We start from the raw sequence: 24154 nt of genomic DNA, 5'->3' as shown, positions 1-24154 counted from the left end.
AAGAAGCAAATACATCAAAATGGTAGAATTTAGTAAATGTATGCAAAGAGGACCAAGTGGCTGCTTTGCAAATCTGATCGACTGAAGCTTCATTCTTAAAAGCCCATGAAGTGGAGACTGATCTAGTAGAATGAGCTGTAATTCTCTGAGGCGGGGTTTGACCCAACTCCAAATAAGCTTGATGAATCAAATGTTTCAACCAAGAAGCCAAGGAAATAGCAGAAGCTTTCTGACCTTTCCTAGGACCAGAAAATAAAACAAATAGACTAGAAGTCTTCCTGAAATTTTTAGTAGCTTCCACATAATATTTCAAAGCTCTTACCACATCCAAAGAATGTAAGGATCTCTCCAGAGAATTCTTAGGATTAGGACATAAAGAAGTACAACAATTTCTCTACTAATGTTGTTAGAATTCACAACCTTAGGTAAAAATTGAAAAGAAGTCAGCAAAACTGCCTTATCATGATGAAAAATCAGAAAAGGAGACTCACAAGAAAGAGCAGATAGCTCAGAAACTCTTCTAGCAGAAGAGATAGCCAAAAGGAACAACACTTTCCAAGAAAGTAGTTTAATGTCCAAAGAATGCATAGGTTCAAATGGAGGAGCCTGTAAAGCCATCAGAACCAAATTAAGACTCCAAGGAGGAGAAATTGACTTAATGACAGGCTTAATACGAACTAAAGCCTGTTCAAAATAGTGTATATCAGGAAGTATAGCAATCTTTCTGTGAAATAAAACAGAAAGAGCAGAGATTTGTTCTTTCAAGGAACTTGCAGACAAACCCTTATCCAAACCATCCTGAAGAAACTGCAAAATTCTAGGAATTCTAAAAGAATGCCAGGAGAATTTATGAGAAGAACACCATGAAATGTAAGTCTTCCAAACTCTATAATAAATCTTTCTAGAGACAGATTTACGAGCTTGTAACATAGTATTAATCACTGAGTCAGAGAAACCTCTATGACTTAGAACTAAGCGTTCAATTTCCATACCTTAAAATTTAATGATTTGAGATCCTGATGGAAAAATGGACCTTGAGATAGTAGATCCGGCCATAATGGAAGTGGCCAAGGCGGGCAACTGGACATCCGAACCAGATCCGAATACCAAAACCTGTGTGGCCATGCTGGAGCCACCAGCAACACAAAAGACTGTTCCATGATTATTTTGGAAATCACTCTTGGAAGGAGAACTAGAGGCGGGAAGATGTAAGCAGGTTGATAACACCAAGGAAGTGTCAGCGCATCCACTGCTTCCGCGTGAACATCCCTGGACCTGGACAGGTATCTGGGAAGTTTCTTGTTTAGATGAGAGGCCATGAGATCTATCTCTGGAAGCCCCCACATCTGAACAATCTGAGAAAATACATCTGGATGGAGAGACCACTCCCCTGGATGTAAAGTCTGGCGGCTGAGATAATCCGCCTCCCAATTGTCTACACCTGGGATATGTACCGCAGAGATTAGACAGGAGCTGGATTCCGCCCAAGCAAGTATCCGAGATACTTCTTTCATAGCTTGGGGACTGTGAGTCCCACCCTGATGATTGACATAAGCCACATTTGTGATATTGTCTGTCTGAAAACAAATGAACGGTTCTCTCTTTAGCAGAGGCCAGAACTGAAGAGCCCTGAGAATTGCACGAAGTTCTAAAATATTTATTGGTAATCTCGCCTCTTGAGATTTCCAAACCCCTTGTGCTGTCAGAGACCCCCAAACAGCTCCCCAACCTGTAAGACTCGCATCTGTTGTGATCACAGTCCAGGTTGGGCGAACAAAAGAAGCCCCTTGAACCAAACAATGGTGATCTATCCACCATGTCAGAGAGTGTCGTACATTGGGATTCAAGGATATTAATTGTGATATCTTTGTATAATCCCTGCACCATTGATTCAGCATACAAAGCTGTAGAGGTCTCATGTGAAAACGAGCAAAGGGGATTGCATCAGATGCTGCAGTCATGAGACCTAAAACTTCCATGCACATAGCCACTGAAGGGAATGACTGAGACTGAAGCTGACATGCTGCGACCAATTTTAAACGTCTCTTGTCTGTTAGAGACAGAGTCATGGACACTGAATCTATCTGGAAGCCTAAAAAGGTGACCCTTGTCTGAGGAATCAAGATCCTCCAACCATGTTTCCGAGGAAACAACACTAGTTGATTCGTGTGAGATTCTGCAGTATGTAAAGACTGAACTAGTACCAAGATATCATCCAAATAAGGAAACACCGCAAAACCCTGTTCTCTGATTACAGATAGTAGGGCACCCAGAACCTTTGAAAAGATTCTTGGAGCTGTTGCTAGGCCAAATGGAAGAGCAACAAATTGGTAATGCTTGTCTAGAAAAGAGAATCTCAGAAACTGATAGTGTTCTGGATGAATCAGAATATGAAGGTATGCATCCTGCAAGTCTATTGTGGACATATAATGTCCTTGCTGAACAAAAGGCAGAATAGTCCTTATAGTCACCATCTTGAAAGTTGGTACTCTTACATAACGATTCAAAATTTTCAGATCCAGAACTGGTCTGAACAAATTTTCTTTCTTTGGTACAATGAATAGGTTTGAATAAAACCCCAAACCTTGTTCCTGAGGAGGAACTGGCATGATTACCCCTGAAGACTCCAGGTCTAAAACACACTTCAGAAAAGCCTGAGCTTTTACTGGATTTACAGGAATGTGTGAGAGAAAAAATCTTCTCACAGGAGGTCTTACTTTGAATCCTATTCGATACCCTTGAGAGACAATGCTCTGAATCCAATGATTTTGGACAGATTTTATCCAAAAATCCTTGAAAAACCTTAATCTGCCCCCTACCAGCTGAGCTGGAATGAGGGCCGCACCTTCATGCGGACTTAGGGGCAGACTTTGGTTTCCTAAATGGCTTGGATTTATTCCAATTTGAGGAAGGCTTCCAACTGGAAGCAGATTCCTTGGGAGGAGGATTGAGTTTTTGTTCCTTATTCTGACGAAAGGAACGAAAACGGTTAGAAGCCTTAGATTTACCCTTAGGTTTTTTATCCTGAGGCAAAAAAACTCCTTTTCCTCCAGTGATAGTTGAAATAATAGAATCCAATTGAGAACCAAATAAATTATTACCTTGGAAAGAAAGAGATAGTAATCTAGATTTAGATGTCATATCAGCATTCCAAGATTTAAGCCACAAAGCTCTTCTAGCTAATACAGCTAAAGACATGGATCTAACATCAATTTTGATAATATCAAAAATGGCATCACAAATAAAATGATTAGCATGTTGCAGTAAGCGAACAATGCTAGATATGTCAGAATCCAATTCATGTTGCGCTAAATTTTCCAACCAGAAAGTTGATGCAGCCGCAACATCACCCAAAGAAATAGCAGGTCTGAGAAGATGACCTGAATATAAATAGGCCTTCCTTAGATAAGATTCAACCTTCCTATCTAAAGGATCCTTAAAGGAAGTGCTATCTTCCATACGTTTAGCAAGAGTAGAAATAGCCCCATCAACTTTGGGATTTTTTCCCAAAACTCAATAGATTTTGCTGGTAAAGTATACAATCTCTTAAACCTTGAAGAAGGAATAAAGGAAGTACCTGGCTTATTCCATTCCCTAGAAATAATATCAGAAATAGCCTCAGGAATGGGAAAAACACCTGGGGAAACCACAGGAGGTTTAAAAACAGCATTTAAACGTTTATTAGACTGAACGTCAATAGGACTGGTTACCTCAATATCCAAAGTAATTAACACTTCTTTTAATAAAGAACGCATATACTCTATTTTAAATAAATAAGTAGATTTGTCAGTGTCAATATCTGAGGAAGGATCTTCTGTTTCAGATAGATCCTCATCAGAAGAGGATGAATTATTATGTTGTTGGTCATTTGAAATTTCATCAGCTAAATGAGAAGTTTTAAAAGACCTTTTACGTTTATTAGAAGGTGGAAATGCAGACAAAGCCTTCATAATAGATTCAGAAACAAATTCTTTAAAATTTACAGGTATATCATGCACATTAGAAGTTGAAGGAACTGCAACTGGCAATGTACCATTACTGATAGAAACACTATCTGCATGTAAAAGTTTATCATGACAACTATTACAAATGACATTCGGTGGAATAATTTCTACAATTTTACAACAAATGCCCTTAGCTTTGGTAGAACCGATGTCAGGCAGCAATGTTCCAGCAGAAACTTCAGAGACAGGATCGGATTGGGACATCTTGCTCAATGTAAAAGAAAAAACAACATATAAAGCAAAATGATCTATTTCCTTAAATGACAGTTTCAGGAATGGGGAAAAATGCAAAAGCATAGGCCTCTTGATAGAGAAGAAAGCAGGAGGCAAACATGAATGGGGTATTGAAAAAAATTTGGCGCCAAGTATGACGCACAACGTAACGTAAACTTTTTTTAATGACCGGAAATGACACACTTGCGTCACTAATGACGCCGCCGTGTGAAAGGTCTCGGCGTCACTTATGACGCCGGAAATGACAAAGTTGCATCATAAACGTAATTTTTCGCGCCAAAAAAATGACGCAATAAAGTCTAGCATTCGACGCACCCGCGGGCCTAACACCCGCAATTGCAAAAAGTAGTCAAATTGAAAAAAAGACTAAACCCCAGGTAAGAAATAAATGTCTTAAAGTGTTTACATTCCCAAATATGAAACTGACAGTCTGCAGAAGGAAATACATGAACCTGACTCATGGCAAATATAAGTACAATACATATATTTAGAACTTTATATAATTGCATAAAGTGCCAAACCATAGTTGAGAGTGTCTTAAGTAATAAAAACATACTTACCCAAAGACACCCATCCACACATAGCAGATAGCCAAACCAGTACTAAAACAGTTATTAGTAGAGGTAATGGTAAATTGAGAGTATATCGTCGATCTGAAAAGGGAGGTAGGAGATGAATCTCTACGACCGATAACAGAGAACCTATGAAATAGACCCCCGTTAGGGAAATCATTGTATTCAAATAAGTGATACTCCCTTCATGTCCCTCTGACATTCGCTGTACTCTGAGAGGAATTCGGGCTTCAACAATGCTGAGAAGCGCATATCAACGTAGAAATCTTAGCACAAACTTACTTCACCACCTCCATAGGAGGCAAAGTTTGTAAAACTGAATTGTGGGTGTGGTGAGGGGTGTATTTATAGGCATTTTGAGGTTTGGGAAACTTTGCCCCTCCTGGTAGGATTGTATATCCCATATGTCACTAGCTCATGGACTCTTGCCAATTACATGAAAGAAAATAATGTTCTTTATACAAAAAAATCATAACCACAAAAAAAGGGTGGGTCTCATGGACTCTTGCCACTATGAAAGAAATGAATTTATCAGGTAAGTTCTTACATAAATTATGTTTTCTTTCATGTAATTGGCAAGAGTCCATGAGCTAGTGACGTATGGGATATAATACCCAAGATGTGGAAGTCCACGAGTCACTAGAGAGGGAGGGATAAAATAAAAACAGCTATTTCTGCTTAGAAATTAAATACCAAACAATAATTAAGTTTTCTTAAATACAACTGCCTGAAAAACCTTCCTACCAAAGGTTGCTTCCAAAGAAGCAAACACATAAAAAAGGTAATATTAGAAAAAGTATGCAAAGTAGACCAAGTTGCTGCTTTGCAAATTGATCAACTGAAGCTTCATTCTTGAGAGCCCAAGAAGTGGCAACTGATCTAGTAGAATGAGTTGTAAATGTTTAAGCTTTGTAAATCAAAAGTCAGAACCCCCCCAAAAAACAACTGAGAAATAACAGAGACATTCTGACCTATCCTGGAGACAGAAAAAATAACAAAGACTCAAAGTCTTTCTGAAATCTTAAGTAGCCTCAACATAATATTTCAACACTCTTACCACATCCAAAGAATCTAAAGACCCTACAAGAGTATTCATAAAATTAGTACACAAGGAAGGAACAACTATTTCCTTATTGATGTTGTTAGAATTCACAACTTTAGGTAAAAATTTAAGTTAAGTCCGCAAAACAGCTTTATCTTGATGGAAAAGAGACTCACAAAAGAGAGCAGACAATACAGAAACTCTTCAAGCAAAAGAGATAGCCAAAAGACTCCAAGGAGGAGAATAAGACTTAAAAACAGGTTTAATATGAATCAAAGCCTGATCAAAACAGTGACTATCAGGAAGTTAAGCAATCTTTCTATGAAATAAGACAGAACGATCAGAAATGTGTCCTTTCAAAGTATTTGCAGACAAAACGTTAATCCAAACCATCCTGAAGAAATTGTAATATCCTAGGAATTCTAAAAGAATGCCAAGAATAATCATGAGTTGAACATCATGAAATATAGGTTTTCCAAACCCGAAAATAAAATCTCCTAGAAACAGACTTACGAGCCTGTATCATAGTGCTAATAACTGAGTCAGAGAAACATCTATGACTAAACACTTAAGCGTTTAATTTCCAAACCTTCAAATTTAGAAATTTGAGATCCTATGGAAAAAACGGCCCCTGAAACAGAAGGTCTGGCCTTAAAGGAAGTGGCCAAGGCTGGCAAATGAAGATCCTGACAAGGTCCGCATACCAAAACCTGAGAGACCAAAGAACTACTAGAACATCTACTATTTCCGCCTGAGGATTAGACCTGGAAAGGAATCTGGAAAACTTCTTGTTTAGACGAGAGACCATCAGATCTATTTATAAAAGACCCCACATCTGTACAAGATGAAAAATACACATCTGGATGGAGAGCACTCCCCCAGATATAAAGTCTGATGGCTGTGATAATCCCCTTCCCAATTGTCTACACCTGAGATATGAATCACAGAAATTAGACAAAAGTTGGATTCTGTCCAAGAAAGTATTCGAGATACTTCCTCCATAACTGAAGGACTGTGCGTCCCTCCTTGATGATTGACAAATGCCACTATTATGATAATGTTTGTTTAAAAAACAAATGTAAAAGTTGTCTCTTCAACAGAGGCCACGCCTGAAGAGCCCAGAAAATAGCATGGAATTATAAAATATTGATTGGTAACCTCACCTCCTGAGATTTCCTAACCCCTAGTGCTGTCAGAGACTCTCAGACAGCTCCCCCACCAGAACAACTTGCATCTGTTGAGAATACAGTCCAGGTAGGAAAAACCTTCCTACCAAAGGCTGCTTCCGAAGAAGCAAACACATAAAAAAGGTAAAATTAGAAAAAGTATGCAAAGTAGACCAAGTTGCTGCTTTGCAAATTGATCAACTGAAGCTTCATTCTTGAGAGCCCAAGAAGTGGCAACTTATCTAGTAGAATGAGTTGTAAATCTCTAAGCTTTGTGAATCAAAAGTCAGAACCAAAAAAAAAAACCCCAGAGAAATAACAGAGACTTTCTGACCTATCCTGGAGACAGAAAAAATAACAAAAATACTTGAAGTCTTTCTGAAATCTTAAGTAGCCTCAACATAATATTTCAAAGCTCTTACCACATCCAAAGAATCTAAAGACCCTACAAGAGTATTTGTAAAATTAGGACACAAGGAAGGAACAACAATTTCCTTATTGATGTTGTTAGAATTCACAACTTTAGGTAAAAAATGAAATGAAGTCCGCAAAACAGCTTTATCTTGATGGAAAATCAGATAAAGAGACTCACAAAAGAGAGCAGACAATACAGAAACTCTTCAAGCAAAATAGATAGCCAAAAGACTCCAAGGAGGAGAAATAGATTTAAAAACAGGTTTAATATAAATCAAGGTCTAAACAAAACAGTGAATATCAGGAAGTTAAGCAATCTTTCTATGAAATAAGACAGAAAGAGCAGAAATTTGTCCTTTCAAAGTATTTGTGGACAATACGTTAATCCAAACCATCCTGAAGAAACTGTTAAATCCTAGGAATTCTAAAAGAATGCCAAGAATAATCATGAGTTGAACATCATGAAATTTAGGTTTTCCAAACCCGAAAATAAAATCTCCTAGAAACAGACTTACGAGCCTGTATCATAGTGCTAATAACTGAGTCAGAGAAACATCTATGACTAAACACTTAAGGGTTTAATTTCCAAACCTTTAAATTTAGAAATTTGAAATCCTATGGGAAAAACAGCCCCTGAAACAGAAGGTCTGGCCTTAAAGGAAGTGGCCAAGGCTGGCAACTGAACATCCTGACAAGGTCCGCATATCAAAACCTGAGAGACCAAAGAACTGCTAGAGCATCTACTATCTCCGCCTGAAGATTGGAGCTGGAAAGGAATCTGGAAAACCTCTTGTTTAGATGAGAGACCATCAGATCTATTTATGGAAGACCCCACATCTGTACAAGATGAAAAAAACACATCTGGATGGAGAGCACTCCCCCAGATATAAAGTCTGATGGCTGTGATAATCCCCTTCCCAATTGTCTACACCTGAGATATGAATCACAGAAATTAGACAAGAGTTGGATTCTGTCCAAGAAAGTATATGAGATACTTCCTCCATAACTGAAGGACTGCGAGTCCCTCCTTGATGATTGACAAATGCCACTATTGTGATATTGTCTGTTTAAAAAAACAAATGTAAAAGATGTCTCTTCAATAGAGGCCACGCCTGAAGAGCCCTGAAAATAGCATGGAATTATAAAATATTGATTGGTAACCTCACCTCCTGAGGTTTCCAAACCCCTAGTGCTGTCAGAGACTCTCAGACAGCTCCCCCACCAGAACAACTTGCATCTGTTGAGAATACAGTCCAGGTAGGAAAAACCTTCCTACCAAAGGCTGCTTCCGAAGAAGCAAACACATAAAAAAGGTAAAATTAGAAAAAGTATGCAAAGTAGATCAAGTTGCTGCTTTGCAAATTGATCAACTGAAGCTTCATTCTTGAGAGCCCAAGAAGTGGCAACTGATCTAGTAGAATGAGTTGTAAATCTCTAAGCTTTGTGAATCAAAAGTCAGAACCAAAAAAACCCCCAGAGAAATAACAGAGACTTTCTGACCTATCCTGGAGACAGAAAAAATAACAAAAAGACTTGAAGTCTTTCTGAAATCTTAAGTAGCCTCATAGATACTAAAATGTATCTGGAAACCTAAAAAGGTGACCCTTGTCTAAGGAATCAAGAAGCATTATTGTAAATTGATCCTCCAACCATGTCTTGAGGAAACCACACTAGTTGTTTCAAGTGAGATTCTGCTGAATGAAAAGATTAAAGCTAGTACCAAATATCATTCAAATAAAGAAATACCGCAATACCCTGCTCTCTGAATACAGATAGAAGGGCACTTAGAATCTTTGAAAAGAATCTCTGAGCTGCCGCTAGCCCAAAAGGATAAGCAACAAATTGGTAATGCTTATCTAGAAAAGTGCATATCAGAAAACAATAGTGGTCTGAATGAATTGAAAATAAGCGTCCTGTAAGTCTATTGTGGACATGAAGTAACCTTGCTAAACAGAAAGGCAGAATAGTCCCTATAGTCACCATCTTGAAAGTTGGGACTCTTACAAAACGATATAAAAATTTCAGATCCAGAATTGGTCTGAACAAATTTGAATCCTATCAGCCAATCGGAATTCGAGGGACGCCATCTTGGATGACGACCTTAAAGGAACCGTCATTCGTCGGGAAGTCGTCGGTGAAGATGGAAGTTCCACGTCGGCGGGATGAACTACATGGATCCGGAAGAAAGAAGATTGAAGATGCTGCTTGATAGAAGACTTCAGTCGGATCATGGACCTCTTCATCTCCCACTTGGATGAAGACTTCAGCCGGATCATGGACATCTTCAGCTCCCCGCTTGGGCTTGGATCAAGACATTGGAGGCTCTTCTGGATCGATCGGTGAACCCGGCGTGGTGAAGACAAGGTAGGGAGATCTTAATGGGCTTAGTGTTAGGTTTATTTAAGGGGGGTTTGGGTTAGATTAGGGGTATGTGGGTGGTGGGTTGTAATGTTTGGGGGGGTATTGTATGTTTTTTTTACAGGCAAAAGAGCTGAATTCTTTGGGGCATGCCCCGCAAAGGGCCCTTTTCAGGGCTGGTAAGGTAAAAGAGCTTTTCTATTTTAATTTTAGAATAGGGTAGGGCATTTTTTTTATTTTGGGGGTCTTTGTTATTTTATTAGGGGGCTTAGAGTAGGTGTAATTAGTTTAAAATTGTTGTAATAATTTTCTAATGTTTGTAAATATTTTTTTATTTTTTGTAACTTAGTTTTTTTTTTATTTTTTGTACTTTAGTTAGTTTATTTAATTGTATTTATTTGTAGGTATTGTATTGAATTAATTTATTGATAGTGTAGTGTTAGGATTAATTGTAGATAATTGTAGGTATTGTATTTAATTTATTTATTGATAGTGTAGTGTTAGGTTTAATTGTAACTTAGGTTAGGATTTATTTTACAGGTAATTTTGTACTTATTTTAACTAGGTAACTATTAAATAGTTATTGTACCTGGTTAAAATAAATACAAAGTTACCTGTAAAATAAATATAAATCCTAAAATAGCTACAATATAATTATAATTTATATTGTAGCTATATTAGGGTTTATTTTACAGGTAAGTATTTAGCTTTAAATAGGAATAATTTATTTAATAAGAGTTAATTTATTTTGTTAGATTTAAATTATATTTAACTTAGGGGGGTGTTAGTGTTAGGGTTAGACTTAGCTTTAGGGGTTAATACATTTATTAGAGTAGCGGTGAGGTCCGGTCGGCAGATTAGGGGTTAATTATTGTAGGTAGGTGGAGGCGACATTGGGGGCGGCAGATTAGGGGTTAATAAATATAATATAGGGGTCGGCGGTGTTAGGGGCAGCAGATTAGGGGTACATAGGTATAATGTAGGTTGTGGCGGGTTCCGGAGCGGCAGATTAGGGGTTAATAATAATATGCAGGGGTCAGCGATAGCGGGGGCGGCAGATTAGGGGTTAATAAGTGTAAGGTTAGGGGTGTTTAGACTCGGGGTACATGTTAGGGTGTTAGGTGCAGACATAGAAACTGTTTCCCCATAGGAAACAATGGGGCTGCGTTAGGAGCTGAACTCTGCTTTTTTGCAGGTGTTAGGTTTTTTTTCAGCTCAAAATGCCCCATTGTTTCCTATGGGGGAATCGTGCACAAGCACGTTTTTGAAGTTGGCCGCATCCGTAAGCACCGCTGGTATCGAGAGTTGCAGTGGCGGTAAATTATGCTCTACGCTCCTTTTTTGGAGCCTAACGCAGCCATTCTGTGAACTCTAAATACCAGCGGTATTTAAAAGGTGCGGGGAAAAAAAAGCATGCGTAGCTAACGCACACCTTTGGCCGCAGAACTCTAAATCTAGCCGAGTATTAGCCATAGGTAAAGGCTATAGCTTTTTAAACCTAGAAGAAAGGTAAAAAGAAGCACTAAGTTTAGATTCCTTACTAAACATATGATAGATAGCATCTGTAATAAGAAAAACTTCAAGAATTACCTCAGAAGCTTAAAAAAACAGAATTCAAACATTTGTTATTCTTGTTATCAAGAGGACTAGATTCTTCAATACTCAAAGTAAACAATACTTCCTTAATAAAGAATGAATAGATTCAATTGAAAGTTTGATTTATCAAAATCAGACTCTGAAATAGGATCCTCTGAGTCAGAGAAAACCACATCAGCAGAAATACTACAGTATGCTGTCGATCAATACAAACTTCATAGGTTTATGAGAAGTTAGGAGAGATCGTTTACGATAATTTGAAGGCGGAATAGCAGTCATAGCCTTCTCTATGTCTTTTGCAATATAATCCTTTATATAAACAGTAATATCATGTACATTAGACTGTGAAGGTAAAACAGTAGATGTATATGTACTATAGAAACATCATCAGTATGAATAATAAAACAAAACAAGTGCCACATATTTGAGCTGAAGAAATAAAATCAGCTAATTAAAAAATATACACACTTAGCTTTGGTAGAAATTCTGTACAGGCAGCATAGTTTCTACAGTAACATCAGAGAAGGATCAGTTTGGGACATCTTGCAAAATGTAACAAAAAAAGAAAAAAATAACATTTAAACAAAATATCTAATTTCCTCAAAATAGCAGTTTCGGGAATGTCCCTTTAATATAACACATTTTTAATAATGACACAAACAAGGATGATGCAAATGCAGAGAAAAAAACTTTTGGCGCCAAAGTTAACAAGAAATGACACGATTTGCGTAATAACAAAGGCAAATTCGCCCCCCAAAAAAGTGCGTCCTCAAAGACGCAAGAAATGACGTGACTCGCCTCACAACAAATGCAACCTTCACGTCAAAAATATTCGTGCCAAGAATGACGCAATAAATAGAAGCATCGCAAGCCTAATTTGCCGGTGAAAATCTGAAAAAAGAAGCCTGAAGTTACAACTAGCTGGAACCCCAGGTAAGAAATAAATAACAAAATTACTCCAAAAAACATAATTTCCATGCTGAAACTGTTAGACTGCAAAGGGAAATAAACATAACCTGACTCATGGCAAATATATGCAATATATATTAAAAATTTTAAATATAAAGTGCCAAACATAGCTGAGAGTGTCTAAAAAATAATATATACTTACCTGAAGACACCCATCCACATATAGCAGACAGCCAAACCAGTACTGAAACATATCAGCAGAGGTAATGGTAGAGGAGTATAATGTCGATCTGTAAAGGGAAGTGGCAGATGAATCGCCTACGACCGAATTTACAGAAAGCCTTAGAATAGATTTCCCATAGGTGAAAACATGGCATCATCAGGCAATACTCCCTTCACATCCCTCAGACAAACACTGTACTTTGCGAGGAATTGGGCTTAAAAATGCTTAGAAGCGCCTTTCACAGAAGAAATTAAGCATTGCTTGCGTCACCATTCTCCAACGAAGGCAAAGTTTGTAAAACTGAAGTATGAGTGAGGTGGGAGGTGTATTTATAGGCATTTTGAGGTTTGGGAACCTTTGCCCCCTCCTGGTAGGAATGTATATCCCATATGTCACTAGCTCATGGACTCTTGCCACTTGCATGAAATAAATAATATACAGGGAGTGCAGAATTATTAGGCAAATGAGTATTTTGACCACATCAGCCTCTTTATGCATGTTGTCTTACTCCAAGCTGTATAGGCTCGAAAGCCTACTACCAATTAAGCATATTAGGTGATGTGCATCTCTGTAATGAGAAGGGGTGTGGTCTAATGAAATCAACACCCTATATCAGGTGTGCATAATTATTAGGCAACTTCCTTTCCTTTGGCAAAATGGGTCAAAAGAAGGACTTGACAGGCTCAGAAAAGTCAAAAATAGTGAAATATCTTGCAGAGGGATGCAGCACTCTTAAAATTGCAAAGCTTCTGAAGCGTGATCATCGAACAATCAAGCGTTTCATTCAAAATAGTCAACAGGGTCGCAAGAAGCGTGTGGAAAAACCAAGGCGCAAAATAACTGCCCATGAACTGAGAAAAGTCAAGCGTGCAGCTGCCAAGATGCCACTTTCCACCAGTTTGGCCATATTTCAGAGCTGCAACATCACTGGAGTGCCCAAAAGCACAAGGTGTGCAATACTCAGAGACATGGCCAAGGTAAGAAAGGCTGAAAGACGACCACCACTGAACAAGACACACAAGCTGAAACGTCAAGACTGGGCCAAGAAATATCTCAAGACTGATTTTTCTAAGGTTTTATGGACTGATGAAATGAGAGTGAGTCTTGATGGGCCAGATGGATGGGCCCGTGGCTGGATTGGTAAAGGGCAGAGAGCTCCAGTCCGACTCAGACGCCAGCAAGGTGGAGGTGGAGTACTGGTTTGGGCTGGTATCATCAAAGATGAGCTTGTGGGGCCTTTTCGGGTTGAGGATGGAGTCAAGCTCAACTCCCAGTCCTACTGCCAGTTTCTGGAAGACACCTTCTTCAAGCAGTGGTACAGGAAGAAGTCTGCATCCTTCAAGAAAAACATGATTTTCATGCAGGACAATGCTCCATCACACGCGTCCAAGTACTCCACAGCGTGGCTGGCAAGAAAAGTTATAAAAGAAGAAAATCTAATGACATGGCCTCCTTGTTCACCTGATCTGAACCCCATTGAGAACCTGTGGTCCATCATCAAATGTGAGATTTACAAGGAGGGAAAACAGTACACCTCTCTGAACAGTGTCTGGGAGGCTGTGGTTGCTGCTGCACGCAATGTTGATGGTGAACAGATCAAAACACTGACAGAATCCATGGATGGCAGGCTTTTGAGTGTCCTTGCAAAGAAAGGTGGCTATATTGGTCACTGATTTGTTTTTGTTTTGTTTTTGAATGTCAGAAATGTATATTTGTGAATGTTGAGATGTTATATTGGTTTCACTGGTAAAAATAAATAATTGAAATGGGTATATATTTGTTTTTTGTTAAGTTGCCTAATAATTATGCACAGTAATAGTCACCTGCACACACAGATATCCCCCTAAAATAGCTATAACTAAAAACAAACTAAAAACTACTTCCAAAACTATTCAGCTTTGATATTAATGAGTTTTTTGGGTTCATTGAGAACATGGTTGTTGTTCAATAATAAAATTAATCCTCAAAAATACAACTTGCCTAATAATTCTGCACTCCCTGTATACAAGTGGATTATCATTTTCTAGCCTAATATTTTTTTAAAAATGGGAATAATTGTAGTTTTATGGGCTTTAAAAATAATACATTCTGTAGGCATGAGAGAATACCAGTGTGTACATGTGTGTGCACTTTCAATTTCTGAGCAATGTTAATACACAAATCCATATATAGGTAATTCTTCACTAAAGAAGTGAAACAAAGTACAGAGGCGCCAATGGTGCAGATCAATGGTGGTATAAGGCACAATAACACCCCAATATGCACAGGATACTCACATGTAGTGAAGGCAATCAATCTTGCCCATAGAGACAGGCTGGATTTCACAGCAGTCCAGCTAGCTGTTCCAAGGTGTGGTAGCAGATGGGTGGGTGTTAGAGTATTGGTACTCTATAGTAGCATAGCAGCAAGAAGTGGTAGTTAAAACACTTAGAGTGGATTTGGTAAAAAGTAAATTTATTTAAAAAATATATATATAACTCTAAGTGTTTTAACTACCACTTCTTGCTGCTATGCTACTATAGAGTACCAATACTCTAACACCCACCCATCTGCTACCACACCTTGGAACAGCTAGCTGGACTGCTGTGAAATCCAGCCTGTCTCTATGGGCAAGATTGATTGCCTTCACTACATGTGAGTATCCTGTGCATATTGGGGTGTTATTGTGCCTTATACCACCATTGATCTGCACCATTGGCGCCTCTGTACTTTGTTTCACTTCTTTAGCCTGTCTCCGTTTGGATACTGATAGAGAGCTGCCTACTTGTTCAGCCAGCTGGATTGCTGCCAAAATCCAGCCCGTCTCTACTGGCATGATTGAATGCCCTCATCTATTGTGAGTACCCTGTTATCACTGTACATTGGTACATCTTCAGAAACCCTCATTGATCTGCACCATTGGCGCCCCTTCCGTGTTGTTCTTTCTTTTCAATTCTTCACTAAAAATACATACAATGCTTCAAGTTTTAAATTCCAACTTCCTTTCCATTTAATTCTCTAAAAGATTCCTATAGTATATATATTTACATTTACAAATAAAATTCTCATAGACTCAGATAAGTGTTATATTAAATGTTTATTGTCAATCATCTAAATGTGTTACAATTAAACAGTATTCAAAAAAAGTTCTGGACAGAATTATTAAGTTGACTTTACCTCTAGTACATTCTACAAATATTCAATATATTTTTTAATTAATGATTTACATGTTACCATATATCTCACATCTGATTTGCTATACCAATTATTTGGCAATAAGATGATTGTTTATATATTTATAAATTAGCTTTGTGAATTGAACATAAATTCCAGACACCATAGGAACCTCCCCGCTGCAACAATATTAAGAAACTGCCTGAAACATTATAAATGAAAATACTTAAAAACAATAACTAAATATATTTCATAGATTTATTTATATTCAACATTTTTTTCCACCCAGAAAACAATTAACAGCATATTTGTCAGCAGTGTATGGAATGCTAAACCTTTTGAATTAGGCTTGCATTTCTTGTCTTTATAAAATGTAACCAAACGAACATATACAATATGATTGGAACTTGTGTTAAATGGTATAAAAATTTTACCTTTAAATTATTGTAAAAAAATGTACCAATAAGAAAATGTTTCCCTTTGCATGAAAGTGAACCTTTCATATAATCTTCGTAAAAGTACAATCAATTGTATATAATTTGATTCAAGTTTTTTTTTTGTTTGTTTTTATTTCCATTGAAATAAGTTCCATATGGTCTCATTTGTTGAATTCCTGGATAAAGAGATTACAAGAAGCAGCTTGCATACATACATATATACATACACTCTACAGAATTTGTCTCTGTACATACGATTATAATTTCTTAGCAATATATAATAAAATCATGTCAATTCTGTAATGGCACTTAAAAACATATTAGACATTCATTAAAATTCTCAACAAGATATTAGATAAACAAAGACATACATTTACAGTACATAAAGAATTTTCGCACAGCTTATTAATTATGTGGACATATATGGCAAATAACGTCATCTTATTTTCAAGTTTTATCATGTAGCTGCTACTGTTTCTTATCAGGCTTTAAGTCAAAACCACCAAAAAATAAAGGTTTGGAACAAGCTGATAATTTTCCCAACATTAGTGAAGTTTTTTGTTTCACAATATTACTTGGCACGCCACATATCTCTCGCAGATTATTCTGCTCATACATTCAGTTCCTCCATCACTTCCATGACTATAGTCCGAGGACCAGTTAGGATTAAGTTGCTTACTGTTCGAAAGTCACAATGAAGAACGTTGAGTCCATTCACAGAAACGACAAACTGGCAGATCTAAATATATAAAAATAAATATAAATATATTTAATAAAAAAAACATTGGAAAACCCAAAATGTTCTGTTAATTATTAAAGAAAACAGCTATTATATGTATTATTTAAAAATTGAGTCTGTTCTAACAAATTGAAACTAAGGAAATTCATGTAAGTTCATGATTAAGAATACTGTTCATTGGTAGATAGCACCAATTTTCTTTGGTTGAGAAAGACAAATTTAAAAATCTGAAAAGCAAATTTGTGCGAGTTTCTACATTAGGAAGTCCAGTGGGGCTAAGGGCCCTCAAACAATTTTAAAAAGACAAGTTTTTACCGTGGGAAATGTTTATCTCACTATGAAGGTTTCTGTATGCGAAGGAGAGACCCCTACTTTACAATATAAGGTCTAAATAAAAGATTTTGTGTGCTTTCTCTCCATGGTTGTGAGTTTTTTTTTATCATCAGGCCCTTAATGAGATGTTACACTGGAACTGCCTTGCACATGGTTTGACAAATTCATCTTAGAAATTACAACAATCTAAAGAAATCTATTATGCTATGGAAACAATTTTAAGATAACAATTAATTAGCAAGAAAAGTACAACAAACCTACAGATACAGTATTTTCTTGCTATCATTACTAATGCTATTTAGGAACAGCTCAAACACCTTGGCCAAAGCTTGAATGTTCTTCTCACTACCAGTTTGGAAAATTCTGTTTCCTGCTCCATTTCTTCATTTGGCCATTTCTTCTCTGTGTCCTGCTGACCAACTCTGTGTTTCTGCTTGCCCCTACTGCCTGTGTTCTGTTAGACACTACTACACAGGTTCAGCTGCTGGATACTACTTTAAGGGTTCAGCTGCTCACTACTGCCTGTGTTCTGTTAGACACTACTACACAGGTTCGACTGCTGGATACTACTTTAAGGGTTCCGATGCTCACTACTGCCTGTGTTCTGTTAAACACTACTACACAGGTTCAGCTGCTTGATACTACTTTAAGGGTTCAGCTACTCACTACTTCCTGTGTTCTGTTAGACACTACTACACAGGTTCAGCTGCTGGATACTACTTTAAGGGTTCACAGCTACTCACTACTGTCTATGTTCTGTTAGACATTACTACACAGGTTCAGCTGCTGGATACTACTTTAAGGGTTCAGCTGCTCACTACTGCCTGTGTTCTGTTAGACACTACTACACAGGTTCAGCTGCTGGATACTACTTTAAGGGTTCAGCTACTCACTACTGCCTGTGTTCTATTAGACACTACTACACAGGTTCAGCTGCTGGATACTACTTTAAGGGTTCACAGCTACTCACTACTGTCTATGTTCTGTTAGACATTACTACACAGGTTCAGCTGCTGGATACTACTTTAAGGGTTCAGCTGCTCACTACTGACTGTGTTCTGTTAGACACTACTACACAGGTTTGACTGCTGGATACTACTTTAAGGGTTCAGCTGCTCACTACTGCCTGTGTTCTGTTAAACACTACTACACAGGTTCAGCTGCTGGATACTACTTTAAGGGTTCAGCTGCTCACTACTGCCTGTGTTCTGTTAGACACTACTACACAGGTTCAGCTGCTGGATACTACTTTAAGGGTTCAGCTACTCACTACTGCCTGTGTTCTATTAGACACTACTACACAGGTTCAGCTGCTGGATACTACTTTAAGGGTTCAGCTACTCACTACTGTCTGTGTTCTGTTAGACACTACTACACAGGTTCGACTGCTGGATACTACTTTAAGGGTTCAGCTGCTCACTACTGCCTGTGTTCTGTTAAACACTACTACACAGGTTCAGCTGCTGGATGCTACTTTAAGGGTTCAGCTGCTCACTACTGCCTGTGTTCTGTTAGACACTCCTTCACATTTTTGGCTGCTGGATACTACTTTAAGGGTTCAGCTACTCACTACTGCCTGTGTTCTGTTAGACACTACTACACAGGTTCAGCTGCTGGATACTACTTTAAGGGTTCAGCTACTTACTACTGCCTGTGTTCTGTTAGACACTCCTTCACAGGTTTGGCTGCTGGATACTACTTTAAGGGTTCAGCTACTCACTACTGCCTGCGCTCTGTTAGACACTACTACACAGGTTCAGCTGCTGGATACTACTTTAAGGGTTCAGTTACTTACTACTGCCTGTGTTCTGTTAGACACTACTACACAGGTTCAGCTGCTGGATACTACTTTAAGGGTTCAGCTACTTACTACTGCCTGTGTTCTGTTAGACACTACTACACAGGTTCAGCTGCTGGATACTACTTTAAGGGTTCAGCTACTCACTACTGCCTGTGTTCTATTAGACACTACTACACAGGTTCAGCTGCTGGATACTACTTTAAGGGTTCAGCTACTCACTACTGTCTGTGTTCTGTTAGACACTACTACACAGGTTCGACTGCTGGATACTACTTTAAGGGTTCAGCTGCTCACTACTGCCTGTGTTCTGTTAAACACTACTACACAGGTTCAGCTGCTGGATGCTACTTTAAGGGTTCAGCTGCTCACTACTGCCTGTGTTCTGTTAGACACTCCTTCACATTTTTGGCTGCTGGATACTACTTTAAGGGTTCAGCTACTCACTACTGCCTGTGTTCTGTTAGACACTACTACACAGGTTCAGCTGCTGGATACTACTTTAAGGGTTCAGCTACTTACTACTGCCTGTGTTCTGTTAGACACTCCTTCACAGGTTTGGCTGCTGGATACTACTTTAAGGGTTCAGCTACTCACTACTGCCTGCGCTCTGTTAGACACTACTACACAGGTTCAGCTGCTGGATACTACTTTAAGGGTTCAGCTACTTACTACTGCCTGTGTTCTGTTAGACACTACTACACAGGTTCAGCTGCTGGATACTACTTTAAGGGTTCAGCTACTTACTACTGCCTGTGTTCTGTTAGACACTACTACACAGGTTCAGCTGCTGGATACTACTTTAAGGGTTCAGCTACTTACTACTGCCTGTGTTCTGTTAGACACTACTACACAGGTTCAGCTGCTGGATACTACTTTAAGGGTTCAGCTACTTACTACTGCCTGTGTTCTGTTAGACACTACTACACAGGTTCAGCTGCTGGATACTACTTTAAGGGTTCAGCTACTCACTACTGCCTGTGTTCTGTTAGACACTACTACACAGGTTCAACTGCTGGATACTACTTGAAGGGTTCAGCTACTCACTACTGCCTGTGTTCTCCTGTCCACTACTGAACAGGTTCAGCTGGCCACTTATGCCTGTGTTTTACATACTGGCCAAGCCTGTCCTGCTGTTTTCTGTGTTCTAGCAGGCTATTACCAATTTCTATATTTGTCACTTCTAGACCATCTTCTGTCAACTGCACCTGCTTGTCTAGTTCACTTCTGAACTTTACTCTGGCCTGGTCTTATTATATAAATTCTCCTGAATCTGCCTACTACCAGCTGACTGTTACAACAATGACAAATACCTCTTAGCATTGGTTCTATTTATTGGGTTCTTTTTAAGAACCCCCTCACCATAATAATATATTGTAATACCCTACATTTGAAAAAGTGAGGTTTCATGATTTAGATAAGAGGTTTACTGTCCTTATGAAGTGGTCTCCATAGTAACACTGATATCCTGGCAGTAACCGCTTGCCTTAGTTTTTGTACTGTTGATGTTAGGGCTCATAGAATGATGTTTGTATGAACTAATAAAAAAATGTAAGAATCAAAATAAATGAGAGAACTGGGAGTATGTAAACATGGGTGATATTTTGTTAAATTCTATATAGGATGACTTTTGGTACAACAATTATTTTATTTATTTTTTGTTTAATTATTTAATATTTTTTGCTATGCTGAGTGATTTTGGGCAGGGATAGGAACATGCATATATTTTCAAAATGGGTTAACTCACCCCTCTAGGTATGAGTTTAATGTTTGTATGGTTATATACTTTGTACATACTGATTTTCTGCATACATTGCAAGGTAATTCTTTGTGACAAATATAATAACATTTGTCTTTTTCTGATTTTCAATTGTAAATTTTAATTGTACAATATAATTATAAAATCATACATTTTGCTGTATTGGGAAGGTGAACTGATGTTAAATGTGGGGCAATAAAAATGCCCCACATTGAGTGAGCTCACTTGCTCACTAACCCACAAACATACTGTAGGTGAGACTTTGATTATATATGTAATACATTTTACAACAGTTATAGGGGCATATTTATCAAGTTCTGTATGGGGGCTCGCCGGAAACAGATGTTATGAAGCAGCGATCTAAAGACTGCTGCTCCATAACTTGTCCGCCTGCTCTGATTGACACCCCCTGCTAGCGGCTGATTGGCCACGAATCTGCAGGGGGCGGCATTGCACCAGCAGTTCACAAGAACTGATGGGTGAATGATAAATACAGACAGCGTATGCTATCAGCATTTATCAATGTGCGGCGGACAGGATACGCTACTTTGTATCATGTCCGCTCGCATATTGATAAATATACCCCATAATGTGCCCATGGTACATTAGTTATTTCTAGCAAACAAAATTTTTGCTTTAATATTGTCAGTGCTCATTAGCATGTATTTGTGACTAAATACTGTAAATATAGTTATAAAACCAAGCTATAAAAAGTAATCCTAGTTTTATTCTTTTTCAGGCAAAGCAAACAAGCAATTTCATATGCAACATGGTGTAAGGAGACTTTGACTAAGCAAAGGAAAACAGTCATGTGACCAGCTGGCCAAAACAGTTGAATGCTCTGTTCTATTATGGCCATAGCTTTGTGTTTATGATACAAACTGTACCCATGTGATGAGTGAGTGTGTATCCTTTCACCAATCTTATTGATTTCTTTCATTTTGATTAAACTTTGTTAACAATTACCAGTATTTCTTAAATGAACTGACATTTTAAAAATTTATTTGTTTTTGTTTTTCTGTCTTTTGAAAATGGATATTCCTAGGCCAAGAGCATAAATCTGATTTTATGATTACAAGGTCACATTTACCAATAGAACTGAGGGGTTGTCCGAGCCAGTGAACAATCTGCCCCCAGGGATGAGTTAAGTACAAACATGTCCTTGCTTTTAATTGCAAAATCAATTTAAACAGTTTTAACTAAATCTTTTTATCACACATAAATATTTTAACGTAATTTAAAATAGTGTTTTTTATATGCATGGTAGATTTTTTTTAAAACAGGGGTGGCTCTAGAAAGTAAAATTCGGGGGGGGGGATTTTTTTATTTATATGTTGTTTAAAATAACCCAAAGAGAGCACTGAATACATTATATATATATATATATATATATATATATATATATATATATATATATATTTATTATTATTATTCTTTATTTATAAAGAGCCATGGGTAACAAAGATAAAGGACAATACAATATGAGACACCAGACAAAATTTAACAAATAAATACAGGGGGAATGGGGAGCCCTGTTATTGTGGGAAATTGCAATCTAAATGGGAAGAGAGGTGAGAAACAGGAGGTGGGGACTGCAAAGGTGGGAATGATACTCCAAAAGAAAGGGTGCTCCAGCCTTGGCAATTTTATATAAAAAGACCTTTATTGTGCCATGGTCCACAAAAAAAAGCAACCAACGTTTCAGACCTACATTGGGTCCTTAGTCATGTCTACCTGAATATACAGAGAGACTACTTTTATAACACGTACACTGGTGTGAATCAATTACGCAGGTGCACATCAACTACACATTGATTATGAAACAGCGCCATCTAGTGCTGACAATTTTTATAACATTTAAAGATGATATTTCACATCTTAAACAAGCACTGTGTAAAGTGTATATTGACAAAATTACAAAAATGCACAATTAAAAAAACATATACATATAGTCCCTATGCATATAATTAAAAAATGAGAAGCTACATTTGCAATAATCAAAAATAATCAAAATAGTAAAGCAGAATCCAGAAACAGTCCTAGTAACAAAATAGTTAGAGAATAGCAACAATCATGTATGCAGCAATGCAGGTACAAAAAATGTAAATACCACGAATATATATGCAATAGTATGTTAATACATGTGGTTCGTGCTAATATCATAGGTACCTCTATATCAATTATAAATCTGTACAGGCATCATAATCAGTATATATTACATACAGTTAGAGTATTTATTTATCTGAAGAGTGACCAATCAAAGTCCTTGTTGAGGCCCTTTGGTTTCAGAGTTTGTAACTTATTGATCCAAAACATTTCCCTGACCTTAAAGGGTCATAAAACTGTGTATTTTAACAACTAATATTCTGTTACCAAAGTACATAGATAGTACATTGCGTGTGTAAATAAAGAGCATTACATATAAATTACCATACTTTTTCTGTTTTGAATAAACCGCTTCATGCTGCTATCTCTCATTAGCAGACAGCCCCGGCAGACAGTCACTGAAATGGCTCTAAGCAATTGACCAATGAGATTGCTTATTCAAATTAGCTAAGTGAATATGCTAAGCAGCAATGCGCAATCCCGGCCACATGTGCACTGGTAATAAAACATACACGCATGTCTCTGTACTGTGAAGCGTGCAAAAAAGAATGTGCACTTGCTAAACACTACTCACTCGCGCGCCGACAGTAGCGATCACGTGACTATGATAGATACAGAGACAAATACTACTCCTACTGTCAGCCTTGCTAAAAGAAAGGAATCATTGGATTAAATATGGAGGTGCGCGCTCCCGAGGGCTATATGTAGAGTCATCCGTGAATGGCTTTGCATAATTAGGTAAATGGAGGCAGTGCAAATTTGGGAACTTTTATATTGAGTTTATTAGATTAAAACTTTAAAAAACATAACAACATAAAATTAGAAAAAATTATTTTAATATATGTTTGATTAAATAGTTTATTTTATGTTTGAAGGTTTACTGTCCCTTTAAGGAGAAATTCTCTATCACAATCACCACCCCTCCTAGGGATATCTACTCTCTCTATAATCTGGAAGCGTAATTGGCTGATGTTGTGGCCAGCTTCTATAAACTGACGAGACAGAGCCATCCTTATTTTGACATCTTATATTCGATTTGTGTTGTGTAATCCGCTCTCTAGCTTCCCTACAGGACTCACCAATGTAATAAAAACCACACAGACATTTAATGAGATATATTATAAATTTGGACCTACATGTTAAATATTGTTTGATCCTATATTTTGTACCTTGTGTAGGATGGTGAAAAAAAATTCACCTTTTACCATAGGATTGCAATTGCTGCAATTTAGGCATGGATAACAACCTGTCTGTCCTGGACCTATAGTCTTCTGAATATTTATTTTATCACTACCTATATCTGCTCGGACC

The 24154-nt window shown here is 37.7% G+C and overlaps 1 protein-coding gene across 1 annotated transcript in view; it reads right to left on the bottom strand.

Moving 5' to 3' along the window:
• Positions 1-15575: 15575 nt before the first annotated feature.
• The window catches only part of DEPTOR (DEP domain containing MTOR interacting protein), a 293215-nt gene continuing 284636 nt past the window's right edge, over positions 15576-24154 (bottom strand). The window contains 1 exon segment of the mRNA XM_053715320.1: positions 15576-16847. Coding sequence (XP_053571295.1) covers positions 16719-16847 — 129 coding nt within the window. The 3' untranslated portion in view covers positions 15576-16718.

The sequence above is a fragment of the Bombina bombina genome, chromosome 5 (assembly GCF_027579735.1).
Source record: "Bombina bombina isolate aBomBom1 chromosome 5, aBomBom1.pri, whole genome shotgun sequence".
Taxonomy (NCBI): Eukaryota; Metazoa; Chordata; class Amphibia; order Anura; family Bombinatoridae; genus Bombina; species Bombina bombina.
The sequence above is the reverse complement of the archived record's forward strand: the minus strand, read 5'-3'. Positions and strand labels throughout refer to the sequence as shown.